The sequence below is a fragment of the Loxodonta africana genome, chromosome 13, assembly GCF_030014295.1.
Source record: "Loxodonta africana isolate mLoxAfr1 chromosome 13, mLoxAfr1.hap2, whole genome shotgun sequence".
Classification (NCBI taxonomy): domain Eukaryota; kingdom Metazoa; phylum Chordata; class Mammalia; order Proboscidea; family Elephantidae; genus Loxodonta; species Loxodonta africana.
The window spans coordinates 76231781-76247995 of record NC_087354.1 but is presented as its reverse complement, the minus strand read 5'-3'; the positions used below and the strand labels follow the sequence as shown (position 1 = coordinate 76247995).

At 42.7% G+C, this 16215-nt stretch overlaps 1 protein-coding gene across 9 annotated transcripts in view; it reads right to left on the bottom strand.

The window, feature by feature from the left end:
• TMEM131L (transmembrane 131 like) overlaps positions 1–16215 on the bottom strand; it is a 190461-nt gene that overhangs the window by 33944 nt on the left and 140302 nt on the right. For all 9 annotated transcript variants that reach the window (XM_010597187.3, XM_064267591.1, XM_064267588.1 and 6 more), the window contains 7 exons: positions 15374–15446; positions 12209–12336; positions 9697–9839; positions 7559–7745; positions 7171–7356; positions 6430–6579; positions 5442–6067 (listed from right to left, as the gene is read on the bottom strand). In XM_010597187.3, coding sequence (XP_010595489.1) covers positions 5442–6067; positions 6430–6579; positions 7171–7356; positions 7559–7745; positions 9697–9839; positions 12209–12336; positions 15374–15446 — 1493 coding nt within the window. The remainder of the gene's footprint in view (positions 1–5441; positions 6068–6429; positions 6580–7170; positions 7357–7558; positions 7746–9696; positions 9840–12208; positions 12337–15373; positions 15447–16215) is intronic.

Here is a 16215-nt window from a genome sequence, read left to right as displayed (position 1 = left end):
TGTTAGAGGTACCTAATTCAGTGAACACTTTCATGTACTCTTAATTGCGAGGCTTAGAGTATTATTACATTATAAAGACAATTATCCTTCACTTTTTTTTTTTTAACAAAAAGCAGAAAGCAATGAAACAATCTGCTAGCTATTCCTCTTCGGCAGTGCTGAGGTCAGCAGCCCACCTTTAGCCATAATCCTAAACCTATGTTATTTTGATTGCGCAATTAAAAATAATAGTAATAAACATTTTAAGAGCCGTTATACTACCAAAGATCACTTACATTACCCATAAAGCCCCACTCTTGTTGAACGATCAAAAGACTCTGAAGCATGCCCTGAACATTTGAGAAATCTAGCTGTTTCACAGTTGTTTGGCAGGGTGATGCCAAAACACAAGTGTGGGAAAACAGGGCACTGAAGAGTCTGTCAACAGACTTCATTTCTATTGGCAATTTTAATTTATGGTTTACCACAGGCTTCTCAGGAGGAGGCCGGGGGCGGGGTCGGGGGAGGGGGGAAGGCAGCCAAAGGATGGGACGCATTTTCTGTTATTCAGAAAATATTCTGTTTCTCGACAACACCAGCAGTGAGTAGTAGTCAGGGCGTTAATACACACACTGGAACATTTTCTTGTCTCGCAATAATAAAGTTACGCCCAGAAAAGATGCCTCAGAACAGAAGCACCGCACTTCAGGGGCCTCCCGAGCTCTGACAGGTTAGGAGTCACTTAAGACACTTTTAGGAGGCAGAACTCCCCTCCCCTCTTTTCCCAAAGGCCATCTTATCACTGGACTGGTTTCCAAAGAACATTTGTACGCTTGGGGAGAAACTGCAAAACATGGCAAACATACTAACTGGAAGTTTCCGACTGTGTTGGGCCACACAGGAAGTAACATGACCAACCTTCAGGTTAGCTAAGTTCAGCTTGCATGGCTGAAGCTGTTTTCTTCAGGTTCTAGAAAGGATCTTAGAACAGAACTGACAACCTTTTCACAAACAAATTACTTTTTAAAATAAAAAAGGACTAAGGCTTCAAGTTGAAAGGGACAACTTAGAAGGTCCCTGCATATAGATTTCTCACTCTTGAGCATTTTTACATAGTATGGTTCCCTGCCAGTAATGCTTGTCCACCATCTGCCAATTTGTGTTGTGATTTCCTTCAAAATTTGACAAAAGAACACTAAAACTCTTAATATTACTAAAAAAGCCCAAATCCTACCTTCAAACTACAATTATCTTCCCCTAGATCCTCAGTCCTTATGTTTATTCCTGCATTTTAAAAATCTTTAATTATGTAAAAATTTTAAATTATAAATTGATGGCGAGCACATTAAAAAAAAAAAAAAAAAACTAACATATTTAACGATTTCCTAGAATAGTGCCGTGACCATAAAACAGAAGAAAATATCCCCACTCCTCACTTATTGGCACCATTAGGTTCCAAAGACAAGAACATTATGCTAAAATCTACCTTATAAGAGAGTCTGGCTGCACTCTGTCTTTGGCACCTGTGTCCTTCGTGACCAGGCACCCCCCAAGCATCCCTGGATGTGTGTGGTGCAGCAGGCCCCCCTGTCCCACCACCATGCCTTCCCCACCACTGCAAAGGCCGAGGAGTCTGGGGGTGTAGGGTGGCGGTCAGGGGTTGCCCTCTGCCTCCGGAGCAGCAGGGGCCCACCATCACTTGGCCAGGCTCCAGGCAGGCCTGAGCTGAGCCTCTCCACCTTCCCAATCCACTGGCCCCAGGGGCGGGCCCTGGCAGTGGGCAGCTCCTGGGCCTGCAGGCAGGTGAGGCCCACCCGCCTGGGCCCAGCAGAGGCTGCGGAGGTGGCAAAGAAGCCTCTTTTGAGGAAAGACTTACGAGCCCCGGCCCAGCTCCCGCGTGCCACCTGCCCCAGGTAATACGAACCACCTGCAGCCCATGTGGCCTCACTCCCTCTCACAAACCTTGCGCTCCTCTGCTTGCCCCTCTCACCTGGGCTCCTTGTTAACGTGCAAAATAGTCAATAGATTTACTATTGTTGTTAATGCAAAAGGTCAGGTAATGAGACAGTCGGTAAGTGAGGAGTAGGTTTATAGGTCAACGAATGGAGTGCCCTGTCAGGGCATCTCCTGCTGACATACTAATTCTGTAGAAAAATACAGGACTGTCAATTAGCACCTTTGAATTTGTTGGTCTGAATATGGTGAAAGCCAAAGTCCTTTCATCAGTTTCTTAAGATCTGGTCAACAATCACTCCACTACCATTTAACACACTGCTGATCCAGTCAAAAAATTAGCAAAAAAGAAAAAAACCTCCACAATGGAACATTCTTATTCCAAATATTTGTTTCTATTTAAATCATTATAAGCATATTAGTAATCTGCAGAGAAAGGAAAGATTCTGGGCAGGTTTACCATCTACAATGGTAGAGGCAAAAAAATAAATAATAATTGGACTCCCTTATTAAAAGTCAATCACGCTGGCTGAAGTGCTATTATGTGGTAATCCTGCCTCAGCTGTTGGCATTGAACATCAAGTACTGGACAGGCCAGTGACGGGGACAGCACAGGACTGAGCAGCCAGCGTCTTGTTTCACTGTGCGTGGGGTCACCATGAGTTTGGCCAGCTCTACGGCAAGTAAAAGCAACAGCGGACAGGAGCGAAAAGCACAAATTCAAACTCTCTGACTGACCCACCCTGGGCCTCCTTTTCTAATCCACGTCACGGCAGGTCAACCACGTCAGTGTGTTATGACGCGGCAGACAGCCCTACCCGTCCACCCACAGTGCCCTGGGTGGGGCATTTCACAGTTCAACCACGTCAGTGTGTTATGACGCGGCAGACAGCCCTGCCCGTCCACCCGCAGTGCCCTGGGTGGGGCATTTCACAGTTCAACCACGTCAGTGTGTTATGACGCGGCAGACAGCCCTGCCCGTCTACCGGCAGTGCCCTGGGTGGGGCATTTCACAGTTCAACCACGTCAGTGTGTTATGACGCGGCAGACAGCCCTGCCCGTCCACCCACAGTGCCCTGGGTGGGGCATTTCACAGTTCAACCACGTCAGTGTGTTATGACGCGGCAGACAGCCCTGCCCGTCCACCCGCAGTGCCCTGGGTGGGGCATTTCACAGTTCAACCACGTCAGTGTGTTATGACGCGGCAGACAGCCCTGCCCGTCTACCGGCAGTGCCCTGGGTGGGGCATTTCACAGTTCAACCACGTCAGTGTGTTATGACGCGGCAGACAGCCCTGCCCGTCCACCCACAGTGCCCTGGGTGGGGCATTTCACAGTTCAACCACGTCAGTGTGTTATGACGCGGCAGACAGCCCTGCCCGTCTACCCGCAGTGCCCTGGGTGGGGCATTTCACAGTTCAACCACGTCAGTGTGTTATGACGCGGCAGACAGCCCTGCCCGTCCACCCGCAGTGCCCTGGGTGGGGCATTTCACAGTTCAACCACGTCAGTGTGTTATGACACGGCAGACAGCCCTGCCCGTCCACCCGCAGTGCCCTAGGTGTGGCATTTCACAGTTCAACCACGTCAGTGTGTTATGACGCGGCAGACAGCCCTGCCCGTCCACCCACAGTGCCCTAGGTGGGGCATTTCACAGTTCAACCACGTCAGTGTGTTATGACGCGGCAGACAGCCCTGCCCGTCTACCCGCAGTGCCCTGGGTGGGGCATTTCACAGTTCAACCACGTCAGTGTGTTATGACGCGGCAGACAGCCCTGCCCGTCTACCCGCAGTGCCCTGGGTGGGGCATTTCACAGTTCAACCACGTCAGTGTGTTATGACGCGGCAGACAGCCCTGCCCGTCCACCCACAGTGCCCTAGGCGGGGCATTTCACAGTTCAACCACGTCAGTGTATTATGACGCGGCAGACAGCCCTGCCCGTCTACCCACAGTGCCCTGGGTGGGGCATTTCACAGTTCAACCACGTCAGTGTATTATGACGCGGCAGACAGCCCTGCCCGTCCACCCACAGTGCCCTAGGTGGGGCATTTCACAGTTCAACCACGTCAGTGTATTATGACGCGGCAGACAGCCCTGCCCGTCTACCCACAGTGCCCTGGGTGGGGCGTTTCACAGTTCAACCACGTCAGTGTATTATGACGCGGCAGACAGCCCTGCCCGTCTACCCACAGTGCCCTAGGTGGGGCATTTCACAGTCACATTCATTCAGATACCTGATGGACAGAATGGAAAGCAGGAAAAGCATTTCTAGAGGGATGATCCCCTCAAACAGGTACAATTTTAAGTCTATGTCAGGTCATCCCATCTCAAATACCGTAGTCAGGTCCAAAGACTCACAAATAAGCAAAAAGGTCAGTAGGACTTGCTTCATATTTTCACCCTTTCACAAGTTTTTTTTTTTTTTTTTTTGGTTATTTGGGTCATACAGAATGGGAAGGTAATAGAACAGTAGGCACCCAACCACCCCACCATTAAAATACCCACAGGCAAGGTACGCCGGGACTTTCTGTGAAGACCTGGTTAAATGGCATTACCCCGGAAGGCATACTTACATGCCAGGGTAGAAGACACAAGCACAGTGTCAGCACCACAGACACAAGTCCACGGCTGCCAAGGGAAAGACTGCAGACAGGCCGGAACCCGCTGCATCAGGGATGGCATGAGCTCCCAAACCACGTTCCCCTCGGGACTCAATCGCCTTCTAAACTGGAAGCGTCCTTTTACGGAACATTTACCGTTCGGTCTGGGTTTTTACTGAATGGAGACATTAACACTTCTGTACCTCTCTACCATATCAAGGAGTGAAAAAGGGAGTTATTTATATTCAGGTGTTTTAAATATGATTAATAGCAACTAATTTTTCCAGATCAGAAAGTACCAAAAATCTGGCTTTAACAGGTACAGAAACAGGCATATTAGGAAGGTCAGGATGGACAGAAAAATAAGCACAGGTCCTCAGGCCGGAAGCCAAAGAGATCAGTTTAAGCTTAGATCATCTTCCTAGTCTAGTTCTGTTTGCATTTTCTTTACAAGAGAACACCTGTTTTCCTTTAACCAAGGGACAAAACTAGTGGAAAAAGCAGGGCCAAGGAACGCAAAACGGTGGAATCTGTTAAATAAAGTTGGTGAAGTTTTGTTCAGAGACATTTCATTTCACGGGCTGATTAATTTTGGCAAAGACCCTGAAAAGCTAAAATAAAGAGCAATAAGGGAGAAAATGTCCATCTCCTCTCAATAATAAAATATGATATTCGTACTTATAAACTTAGGTACTAAATTACAGTCAAACGTCTGAGCCACAACATTCTAAGAAGTTGGTGCCTTGCCTTAAACTTCATTTTACAAATCGTATTTCAACATTTATACCTCTGCTGAAGCCTCCTGAGTAAATTAAAACATGCAGCATCCGCAGCTAAAACTCAAAGCCATAGGTGAGAACAAACTCCATTAAAAACAGGTTGGGGAGAATGGGAGAGTGAAAAGATTACCGTTATTTTTCCTGGAAACTTCTGGCAAGTCTGACTGGTACTGAGGTGAATTTCTCGCCAAATGATTTTCAGGTAGTTTCTTAGAGGCCTTCAGAGGACAGAGCTCGCGCTCCTTGTGTTCAGCGGTAGTTTCTGAAGTTTTAATGTCCGTTTCCTTAGGAAACATACATGTCTGTACCTCCTCCTTCATGTGACATTCTGAAGAAGTATTATTGACAACAATTGTGTTTTTCAGTGTGTTTTCTTCTTTATTTAGTAAGTTTTTGGGAAGGGTTAAATTCTTTTGCAGGTTGACATTGATGTCATTTGCGTATTTGAGGTTTATCCAGTTCTCCCCCGTAACATCAGGGCAAACGTCCTCTTTAAGAGCAGACAGGGAGCTGCCCAGAGTCGAAGGCTGCTTTTCCTCAGTAGTAGTGTTGGCACTGCTGGTGAGGGCTGTGCTGGCTTTGTGTTTGCTGTAATACACTGAGCACTTGTGCTTCTTCTGAGAATGGCCGTAGGTCGCTGGGCTCCTCTTTGCAGCATTCTGGATCCTGCTTTGAGGGGCGTTTACCGGAAGGCAGTTTCTCCCCCTGCCTTTATCAGAGGGGCCATAAGCATCCAGAAAGTTCTTGCAATTGCTTCTGAATTTAAGAAGAAAAACATTCAGCATTATGGTAAAACAAATAAAATTTTACTTCTCGGCTTCGAAACCAATGGAAAGAGGCAGCAATTGGTATTGTGTGTATTAAGGACTGCGAACTTTCCTCCTTGTTCATGAATTTTCTGCCACTGGGGGCAACAATAAACTAAGTCCTTACAGGCAAACTATCTTGTAACAAAAAAAAAAGGTTACAGCTGTTCACACAATAAAAGGCTGGAAAGAAAATCTGCTGAAAACAAATAAGGAATCAAAATTTATATTACCTTAAAATAAAATCTTAAAACCAGAAATGAGTAACAGCAAAGGTGAAAAGCAACAAAACCACACTATAGGAAGCCTTACTTGTGAGAATGGGGGCTGATGACATCCATCGGACTGCTGTTTTGCTGTAAAGACGAGCTAGAATTCTGCCTCTGTCTTGTTTTCATGAATTCCGTAAGAATGTACTGTGCTTGTTGGAAGGCTATTAAAATCACACCCAACAGGGACAGACTGAGGAAGAAAGCAACGAGGTTCATTACTGCCTGGTCTGACTGGCATTAAAAAGACTAATTTCATTACAGAAGAGTGGTAAACATGATTGAGGAACAGCATCTAAAGAGACGGTATTAAAATTCCATATAATGTGTGACATCATAATTTCCAATATTTCTTGAAAATTTTTTTTAAAAAATATATTTTTCTAAAAATGTATCATTTACAAGCTTGACATTCCAATCCAATTTAGAAAAATGTTTTCAGGATCAAATCATTGTAAGAGGCTCCTTTTAGTCTTCTAGCTACCATCGTACTGCGCTTATTTGAGAAACATTGGTATCTCCCACCTGATCGTCAACATGCATTTACAGACCACAACTGTCTATTATACTTCCAGGTCACCCGAGTCTCTTACAATCAGTTTGCTATTATTTTGAAGTTACCAGTTACTCCTCTGCCTACATCACAGATGTCCAGGTTCTCAAAGCAATATAAATCCCACTCAACTCATACGCTTTGACTACATCAAGCAATTTACGTTTTCATGCAATGTGCCTGATGGCTTCTCTACTCAGCGAGACAACGGTGGAGAAAGTGGTGGGTTACCTGACAAACAACACCGTGAGCCTCCAAAATGACTCCTCCCAGCTGGGCCCTGGAACCACATCTGCACACAAAGGCAGCAGGTGGTGCGGGAGGGTCACGTTGAGAGTGAAGTGGAATTCCAGGTCTGCAGCAGTTACAAGAGTCAGCTCGCGAATGACCCAGGAGGAGGTGAAGTCTGGAGTAAACCTGGCAACAAAGGATTCCCTTTATGTACCTTCACTTGTTTTCATTTTAGGCACAGAACAAAATCATCATCATGACAGCAAATTCTCTTCTACGAAATGAATTATTTATACATAAAGAGCTTAAAAACATCTTATCGAGGGAAAAAGGACTTTTTCTCCCCTATGTCGTTAAAAGCATCACAAAACGGAGACTCAACACTTACACGATGCTTATGTCCCGGGATGTGTTTGGATCCAGGGAAAACTGATGACAATCGAGCACTTCGAATCCATAACCTTGGCAGTTATACCCACTGATTTTCAGAGAGGACACAGTTATAGGAAGAGGTCCTATGTTCTCAACTTTAAAGTTCCTTGTAATAGATAAAATTTGTTTGCTGTCTTTCAGTTCTAGTGGGGACAAAAAGTAGTATTTAGTATATAAAAACCAAAAGCCAAACTTGTTGCCATTGAGTCAATTCCAACCCATAGGAACTGCAAATTTTATTTTTAAAATTTCCATTTATTAAATCAACAAACCATGATCCACATTACGGAAGTAGGAAAATCAACAAACTCTAAGTATTACTGGTTTCTATCTAATTTCTTGTAGATTCTGTTATACAACCAGAATACAATAAAGATACTTAAGTAGTCAAGTTAAATGCTCTGCCTCAGTATCAAAAGTAATCTAAGTCTCTTCTTTGGCCGTTTACTTACTAAAAGCTAATGTTCATTATTCTCAAAAGCCAAATAGTTTGGATTTACGAACAGCCACCATGTGTTCTATGCCTCCGCCAGCTTGCTTCCAAGCATGGCCCTCACGATGAACCAGGGACCAGTTCATATTTTCTGTGTAAACTCATCTCAGCTGCTGGAAACACTGAGGAGCCCTGGTGGCACAAATGGTTACTGCATTTTTATGCAAATAAAGTGAGCGATGTACGTTTTTACCAACTACCCAACCCCCTCCTGTGTTATTTTCCTGACTGCACTGCGTGTATTATGTATGTGTGTTATTTACGTGGGCATGTCATTCGTGGGAAAATATAGTAAGTGCTTGGCTGCTAACCGAACAGTTGGTGGCTCGAACCCACCCAGTGGCTCCATGAGAGAAAGACCATCAAGATTACAGACAAAACAAAAAAACCCTACGAGGCAGTTCTACTTTGTCACAGGGGGTCACCCAACAATGACTGAGTCGAAAACAGGTCGCCAGCACCCAACTACAACTAGAAACACAGTTCAAGTACCCATTACACTAAGAGGAAGTAGGTCATTAAACCCTTGCAAATATATGACAGCACATTTTATGCTGGGGATTTTTAAAAAAAGAAGAGTTACGAGAATTTAGAAATATTTCTGTTTCATAATTTATAAATCTATTCCAAATAAGGACTAATATTTTATCTTGTTCTATAGTTACTTCTTAATTATATCTTTCAAGGTCAACTCTTATGTGATGAATACTCTGATGAAGAATTTTGAATGCAAAATGGCTAATATTTTTTCAAAATCAGCGCTGATCTACTCATTTACCAGTTTTCTAAAAAACTAAAAAAAAAATTTCTAAAAAAATCATTCCAATCAGACATTAAAGTAGTGTTACAAACGACCCAATAGTTTCACCAACCAGCTTTCTTTGTACAGAACGTATTACACAAAAATGCTTTCACTGTTTTCATGAAGTTAAAAATTGTAAGATGAAAACAAGATAGAATTTACCAAAAACAATTTCCATCCATTGTGCAATTTTTTAGTTCCTGAGGAAGTTCTGGACACTAATTTCAATAACGTAAAGGCATTAATTTAAATGACTGAACGACTTAAAAATTTCTAGTGGGGCATTCATATAAATTTCTAAGTCCCCACTGTCTGACACAGTAGCCACTAGATACATGTGGCTATTTGAATCTAAATTAATTAAAATTAAGTTTAAAAATTCACTTCCTCAGTCACACCAGCTACATCTCAAGTGCTCAGTAACCGCATGTGGCTGGAGTACTGGACTGGACAAGATACGGAAGGTCCCCATCACTGCAAAAAATTCTACTGGTCAGCACATTTAGTCTTCCCACCATCATTCTGATGTGATTTTCTATGATTAGGTAACTGATACCAAATTAGCTGCTTCATACTATTTGTCTTAAATATTTAACACTATGCTGGCAATTTTGCAATTACACATTTTTCCCCCTCTCTACAATCTATTATTTAAATTGGGCTAAGGTTATTATTCTAATTCATGGAGTATCAGGCTAAGCATGTGCAAACGTTTGCCTGGTTTTATTATTCACACCAACGCTACAGAGCCTTTCCACCCTAGGCTTTAGCACCAAGCCTTCCCCATGAAGGAACTCACGTCGACGGCAGTCCATCAGCGTGGACTCTGGCACTTTAAATCGGAGGGAACCTCCTGTGCCAGGAAGTCTTCCACCCACTTTCAGTAACTCTCTCGCTCCAAACCCTTCCACGCCAATCATGTCGATGACAGTCAAGTTATTCCTATCATGAAAGAAGATACAAATAAAAAGGCATTACAACAGAGTCACAAGATACAACCACTGCACCTGAATTTAAATATCCTAGCTAGCAAAGGAATTTTCAAAATTTTAAAAAGGAAAATCGTTTTAAATAGTGGGGCATCTCCAGAGGCAATGGAAGCTGCCCAGCCCAGAGTCAGAGAAACTGCCGAGAGCAAGAAGGGTGAAGGGTCGTGATCACTCTGTCACCACGGACAAGGGACGGAGACCCATTTGTTGTTGTTTTGTTGTAAAAGAAAAAAATACCATATCACAACTGCCAATTCAACATTTTTCAGGTATACAATTCAGTGGTCTCAATTACATTAATCATATTGTGCAACCATCACTGTAAACACTCTCTGCTTTCTACATAAAAAAAAATTTTTTTTTTTTTGACAATTAGGCAAGAGAGTGGTGATCAAACATCCAAGAGAAAAAACTGAAGAAATAAATTGTGAGCCACAGAAGAACATGAACAAATTTGGCAAACTGGTAAAAATGTCTTCCAGAATGAATGAAGGGGTTTCATAGCAATTATGGCCATAAGAAATTCTGTCCTAGGGATGGTTCTAGAAACTAAAATTCTACTGTTTCTTTTGAATCAAAAAAAAATTAAAAATACCAGCCCACAAGTCACATATATCTTGTCAAGTTCTTATTAACATGGAAAACAGGGCAGTTAAACAAAATCAGTGATCAAAACAAAAAGAGTAATTCTGACTAGTTTCTCCTTTTCCTTAGCAGAAATCATAATTCCTAGGATTAAAAATTTAAGTGGAAATGATGTTTAAATGATGTGAACTGGACTACAAACTGGTCATCATTAATGTAAATACTACAGAAAAAGAGAGAGAATTCATTTTACTTTTCTATGAAACCCTGGTGGCATAGTGGTTAAGTGCTATGGCTGTTAACCAAGAGGCCAGCAGTTCGAATCCGCCAGGTGCTCCTTGGAAACTCTACGGGGCAGTTCTACTCTGTCCTATAGGGTCACTATGAGTCAGAATCGACTCGACGGCAGTGGGTTATTTATACAAAACACACTGAAGTATTTTCACTGAAATATTTTTATATCTTTATCTAAAGGATTAAAAACCTTTATTTAATCATTTAAAAGCCTTTAAGTAATAAGATGTTAGATGATTGGTACTGTTTACAGAAAACTATTTCATGTTTATTAGTAAGGAAACAACCAGAAATGAATTAGCTACTCCAAAAATTTCAGACTTTATTTTCATGTCTGGAATAGCTTAACCTGAGAAGAAGTTAAAATTTATCTCTGAATTTCTTATAACCTTAAGTCCTTAAATGAAGAATGGGTTTAAAATGAAACATAGTAACCAGTGGCCGTGGAGTCGATTCCAAGTCATAGCAACTCCCCGTTCGTCGGAGCAGAGCTGCGCCCACAGGGCTTTCAACGGCGGATCTTTCCAAAGCGGATCACTGGGACTTTCTTCCAAGGCACCTCTGGGCAGACCCGAACCTCCAATCTCTGGGTTAGCAGCTAAGTGTATTAACCTTCGCATCACGCAGAATATTAAGGAGTCTTAGTTAAAATGCAAGGAGCCTTGATGGTGCAACGGTTAAGTGCTTGGCTAACCAAAAGGTTGGTGGTTCAAACCCACCCACCAACTCTGGAGGAGAAAGACCTGGTGATCTGCTTCCATAAAGATGAGAGCCATGAAAACTCTATGGTGCACACTGACACAAATGGAAGAATATAACCAATCTCACCGAACATTATGTGTAGAAATTGTTGTGCACAGTCACCAAAGATACAATCAGATACTAAAAAAGAAAACCCTATCAGGCAGGGCAGAGAAGTAAGTAAGCGTGTGCATGCGCACTCTGGCTTTCTTTGTGACAACAGCAGGTGACAGGCAGAGAGAAATGTACCGCCCCTCTTTGAGAAGTGAGCATACCCTCCCCACTGTACAAGGCAAGAGCCTGAGGTGGCCTCTCTGCTCAGCCACTGTCTCTCCCTATCATGCAACCAGCCTCATCCATAAAGGCCTGATTGAGACATAAACACTAACTATTAGCTACAGGGGGTCCCTGGGAGGTGAGAACAGTTAAGTACCCAGCTACTAACTGAAACACCAGCAGTTCAAACCCACCCAGTGGCACCAAGGAAGAAAGACCTGGCAATCAGCTTCCATGAAGATTACAGGCAGGAAAACCCTATGGAGCAATGCTACTCTGTAACACATGGGGTCACCATGAATTGGAACTGACTGGACAGCAACAGGTTTGGTTTCTGGTTTATCAGCTAGAGATTGCGTATTCTCAAGAGAAAGAATCAGACAAGTCAGCGAGAAGAAGCAGAATCCACAACAAAGACACACTTACCTGATTAGTATGAGCGAGGTTACTTTTCCATAGTCGGCTGGTGTGAAAACTACACCAACCCTTCTCATCTCTAAAGGCTGCAGGTGTAAGTGGAGGATGCCAAGGCTGGAGTCCTCAGAATGCACACCCTGCAAATTATTAATAAACACAATTAAACAAATCCCGTAAGGCAGGCGTCCATCTCCATTAAGTGCATCTTAGAGCACAAACACAATTACTCTTCTTTTAATGTCTAGATTTGATCCTAATCAACCTGTTGAACTTGTTTATCCTGAAAGTTCACACCAACAAACAGTTCCTAAGCCATAGCTGAGACTCAGCGGCAGAGGCTGCAGGATGAGCAGAGACGTCAGAAAGATCTGCTTTCTGTCTGCAACGGCAGCTGGGGTTAGACGCCTTCTATGCAAACATGCTCTGGGTGTAAAACGTCAATAAAAAAAACAAACTAAATTACCTCTGACAAGACCACCCATCCACTGCAGGGCAACCCTAAAATCTCTTTAACGCTGAAATAAAGTTTAAACAGAAATCGTCTTTATTAAGAGTCTCCTCAGCGAGGAGAAAGATACCTGTATTTACTCACATGTTCCTTTATTTGCTCCAAGATTTCTAACTTCCTCTAATTGAATCTTGCATTCTAAATTTAATATTCAAGTGTTCATTTCACTGCTTTTTCTAGCTCCCTGTAACTGCAAAGGGTTCACTGATTCTTTAGAGCTACAAAGCTGTAATCACATAATCTTTCCTATAGTTTCGATTTTTAAATGTGTTTTATCAGTCAACTATTTTTTATTGCTAGCACTTCCCATGCTAGATGAAAGAAACCGTGATGATATTTGATTCCTTCTCATTAGAATTACAAACTTCGTGAGGGAAGAAACTGCTTTCTACATATACTATGCATATTTTAAAAAAAAAAAAAAAAAAAGCTGCTGGCTTTTGATATTAAAATGATAACAACAGCACCATTTATTAAGTGGTTCTTACATACCAAGCACGAGCATAGAATACGGCATGTAAAATGCTGAGCATTTTCAAAACCTTATTTAATCTTCTTAAACATTAAGAGTGAGAAAGATGGGGCTCCAAAGGTTCAATAACCTGCCACATGTCCCAGAAATAGACCCCAGAAGAGCCAGGATTCAAAGCCCTGAATGTCTAACTCTACACACTCTTAACCAAAGAACTGTACTTTAGAAAACAAAACCAACAAAATAAAAATGCAGGCAGCCTTTCTTTACATGACAAAGAGTTCTAACAATTTTGAGTGAAATTTTTAAGTGTCTTCAAGGCACTGACACCATTTTTTTTTTTTTTTTGTCTATCTAATAAATTAACAATGACAGTCATTTCCCTTACCATAAATACGTGTGTTATTGGGGAAGATCTTTGGTCATAAATGCAATCATTTTTTCAGATGAGTTGCATTGTCCATTCAAATCTCAACAGAAGATTTACAAGGAAAGAAACTGACATTATTTTTGGAATTTCAAACTACATGTGATTCACATACCAGAGGTACAAAACAGCTTTTAGTATTCTGGACTACTTTATCTCAAACAGCCATGGGAGACTGTGTGGTGGCAGGGGGACTGAGAAGGACGGTGCAGTGCTTCATCACCTCTGCTGGCCCTTAGCAAGGGAAAAGAAACTTTGCCGGCAATGTGTTTACTGTCGTAAATAAGTCTGCGTCAAAATCTACTTAAAAACTTGCTTTGGGTAGTTGTTACTCTTAGTTGGGGGTTATCTGTGATCTCCCTGCTGTTATTCAAGCTGATCGAGAAGCAACGGTATATTTTTTGGAGCGAAAAAGGTGGAGCAGTCTCTGGTTGGTGCAAACAATGCGCTTTGCCACTAACTGAAAGGTTAAAGGTTCGAGTCCACCTGAGGCACCTTAGAAAAAGACCTGGTGGTCTACTTCTGAAAAATTAGCTGTTGAAAATCCTAGAGTGCACAGCTCTACTCAGACACACATGGGGTCGCCATGAGTCAGAACTGACTTGATGGCAACTGGTAAGGGTGGAGGAAGAAGAAAATACACAAGGCATGTTGTGTGTGAGTGTGTGTGTGTGTGTTAAACACATAACCCCCAAAAAACTAATTGCCATCAAGTTGATACTGACTCCCTACAGAACAGAGTAGAACTGCCCCATAGGGTTTCCAAGGAGCAGCTGGTATATTCGAACTGCTGATCTTTTGGTTAGCAGCCGAGCTCTTAACCACTGCACCACCAAACAGCATCTGTTATAAAGAATATACACAAACAGACATATACACACATATACCTATTTAACTATTAAACACATAGTTAATAGGTACATGTGTGTATATACATCTACTTGTGTGTATCTTTTATAACAGATGTTCCACTCTCGACTTGATCTCAAACACAGAATATCTATAATACTGAGCATTATATACAAAGTGGGAACCCTGGTGGCATAGTGGTTAAGTGCTACAGCTGCTAACCAAAGGGTCGGCAGTTCAAATCCACCAGGCACTTCTTGAAAACCCTATGGGCCAGTTCTACTCTGTCTTACAGGGTCGCTATGAGTCGGAACTGGCACTGGGTTCTGGTTTATACACAAAGTGCCACAGAACCTAGTGAACAAGAAACACGGCTGCCAAGTCGCCAAGCAAACAACGTCCTGCCCACATGACATGCTTACTCCTACTCCCAAGTATTATGTAAGACCGCATGATGGCCCAGAAGCTTCAGAATTTCAGAACAAGCCTTTGTTTACAGATGAGGTGAATATCACCGAAACTAAGTGACTTGCTAAAAACATTAAGCCAGTTAAGTAAGAGATCTTTTTAACCCTGTTTGCCCCTAAAAAGAATGGGAGGGGCCAGGGAATTTTAAGAGAATTATAAATTCCGGGTCTTGAGTTTTATGGTTTTCCACATAGCTCTGATTCAGCTGTTATTTCTTCACGCACCTGAATTTATATCTTTACAGGCTGTGGTGAACCATCGATTCCTGCTACATTAGTTAACTGGAAAAATCTGCTGTATCTACTTAATGCCTAGAGAATAAAAATGAGACAGCCACATAAAATATGCCCCATAAAGCACACAAAGGCACTTAAAACGTAAATCACAGAGGCCTGTGTGTTGATGTGTCTTGTTTGTGGGCACTCTTTATTCTGTCTAAAGACTGCCTACCTGGGAAGGGCAAGCATTGGTGAGCTGGAATTCACCAGTTGTGAAATTAATCATCTGCATATCAGTGCCGAACCTATTAAAAAACAAAACAGTGGTTAGAACTGTGTGTAGATTTGCCAATAAAGAAATAATGCACCTGCATGTGCCTGCACTTATACACGTTAGCACGTGTTTGCACGCGTGCACACAATTCGTCCTGCCCTGTTGCTGATGTGTCCTGCCCCTGCACCTTACTGCCGTAGTATTATAAGTGCATTGGTGAGTGAATCACTCTTGCAGCACAGAATGGAAAGAAACATACGGTGACGAAAACTCTAAATCTGAACCATTTTTCCCCCAAAATCATTCATAGCTATTGAACCTGAAAGGCAGTGATTCTCAGCTGAAGATAATTTTGTCTCCCAGGGCATTCTGCAATGTCTGTAAATACTTTGGCATAGTGGTTAAGTGCTACATCTGCTAACCAAGAGGTCCACAGTTTGAATCCACCCGGCGCTCCTTGGAAACTCTATGGGGCAGTTCTACTCTGTCCTACAGGGTTGCCATGAGTCGGAATCGACTCGATGGCAGTGGGTTTGGGAAACAATTTTCGGTTGTCACAGCCTGGGGAGGTGCTACTGGCACCTAGTGGAGAGAGGCCAGTGGTGCGGCTAAACACCCTTCAATGTGCAAGACAGCTCCTTTACCCCCCAAACAATTATCTGGCCCCAAATATCAACAATGACAAGGCTGAGACAACTTGGGATAAGGGGAGGTATTTCTAAGCCAAAAGAAAGAAATATTTTAAGTAAAACTATAATTGTGCAAAAATAAATCAAGCTATAACACACATCAACTAATAC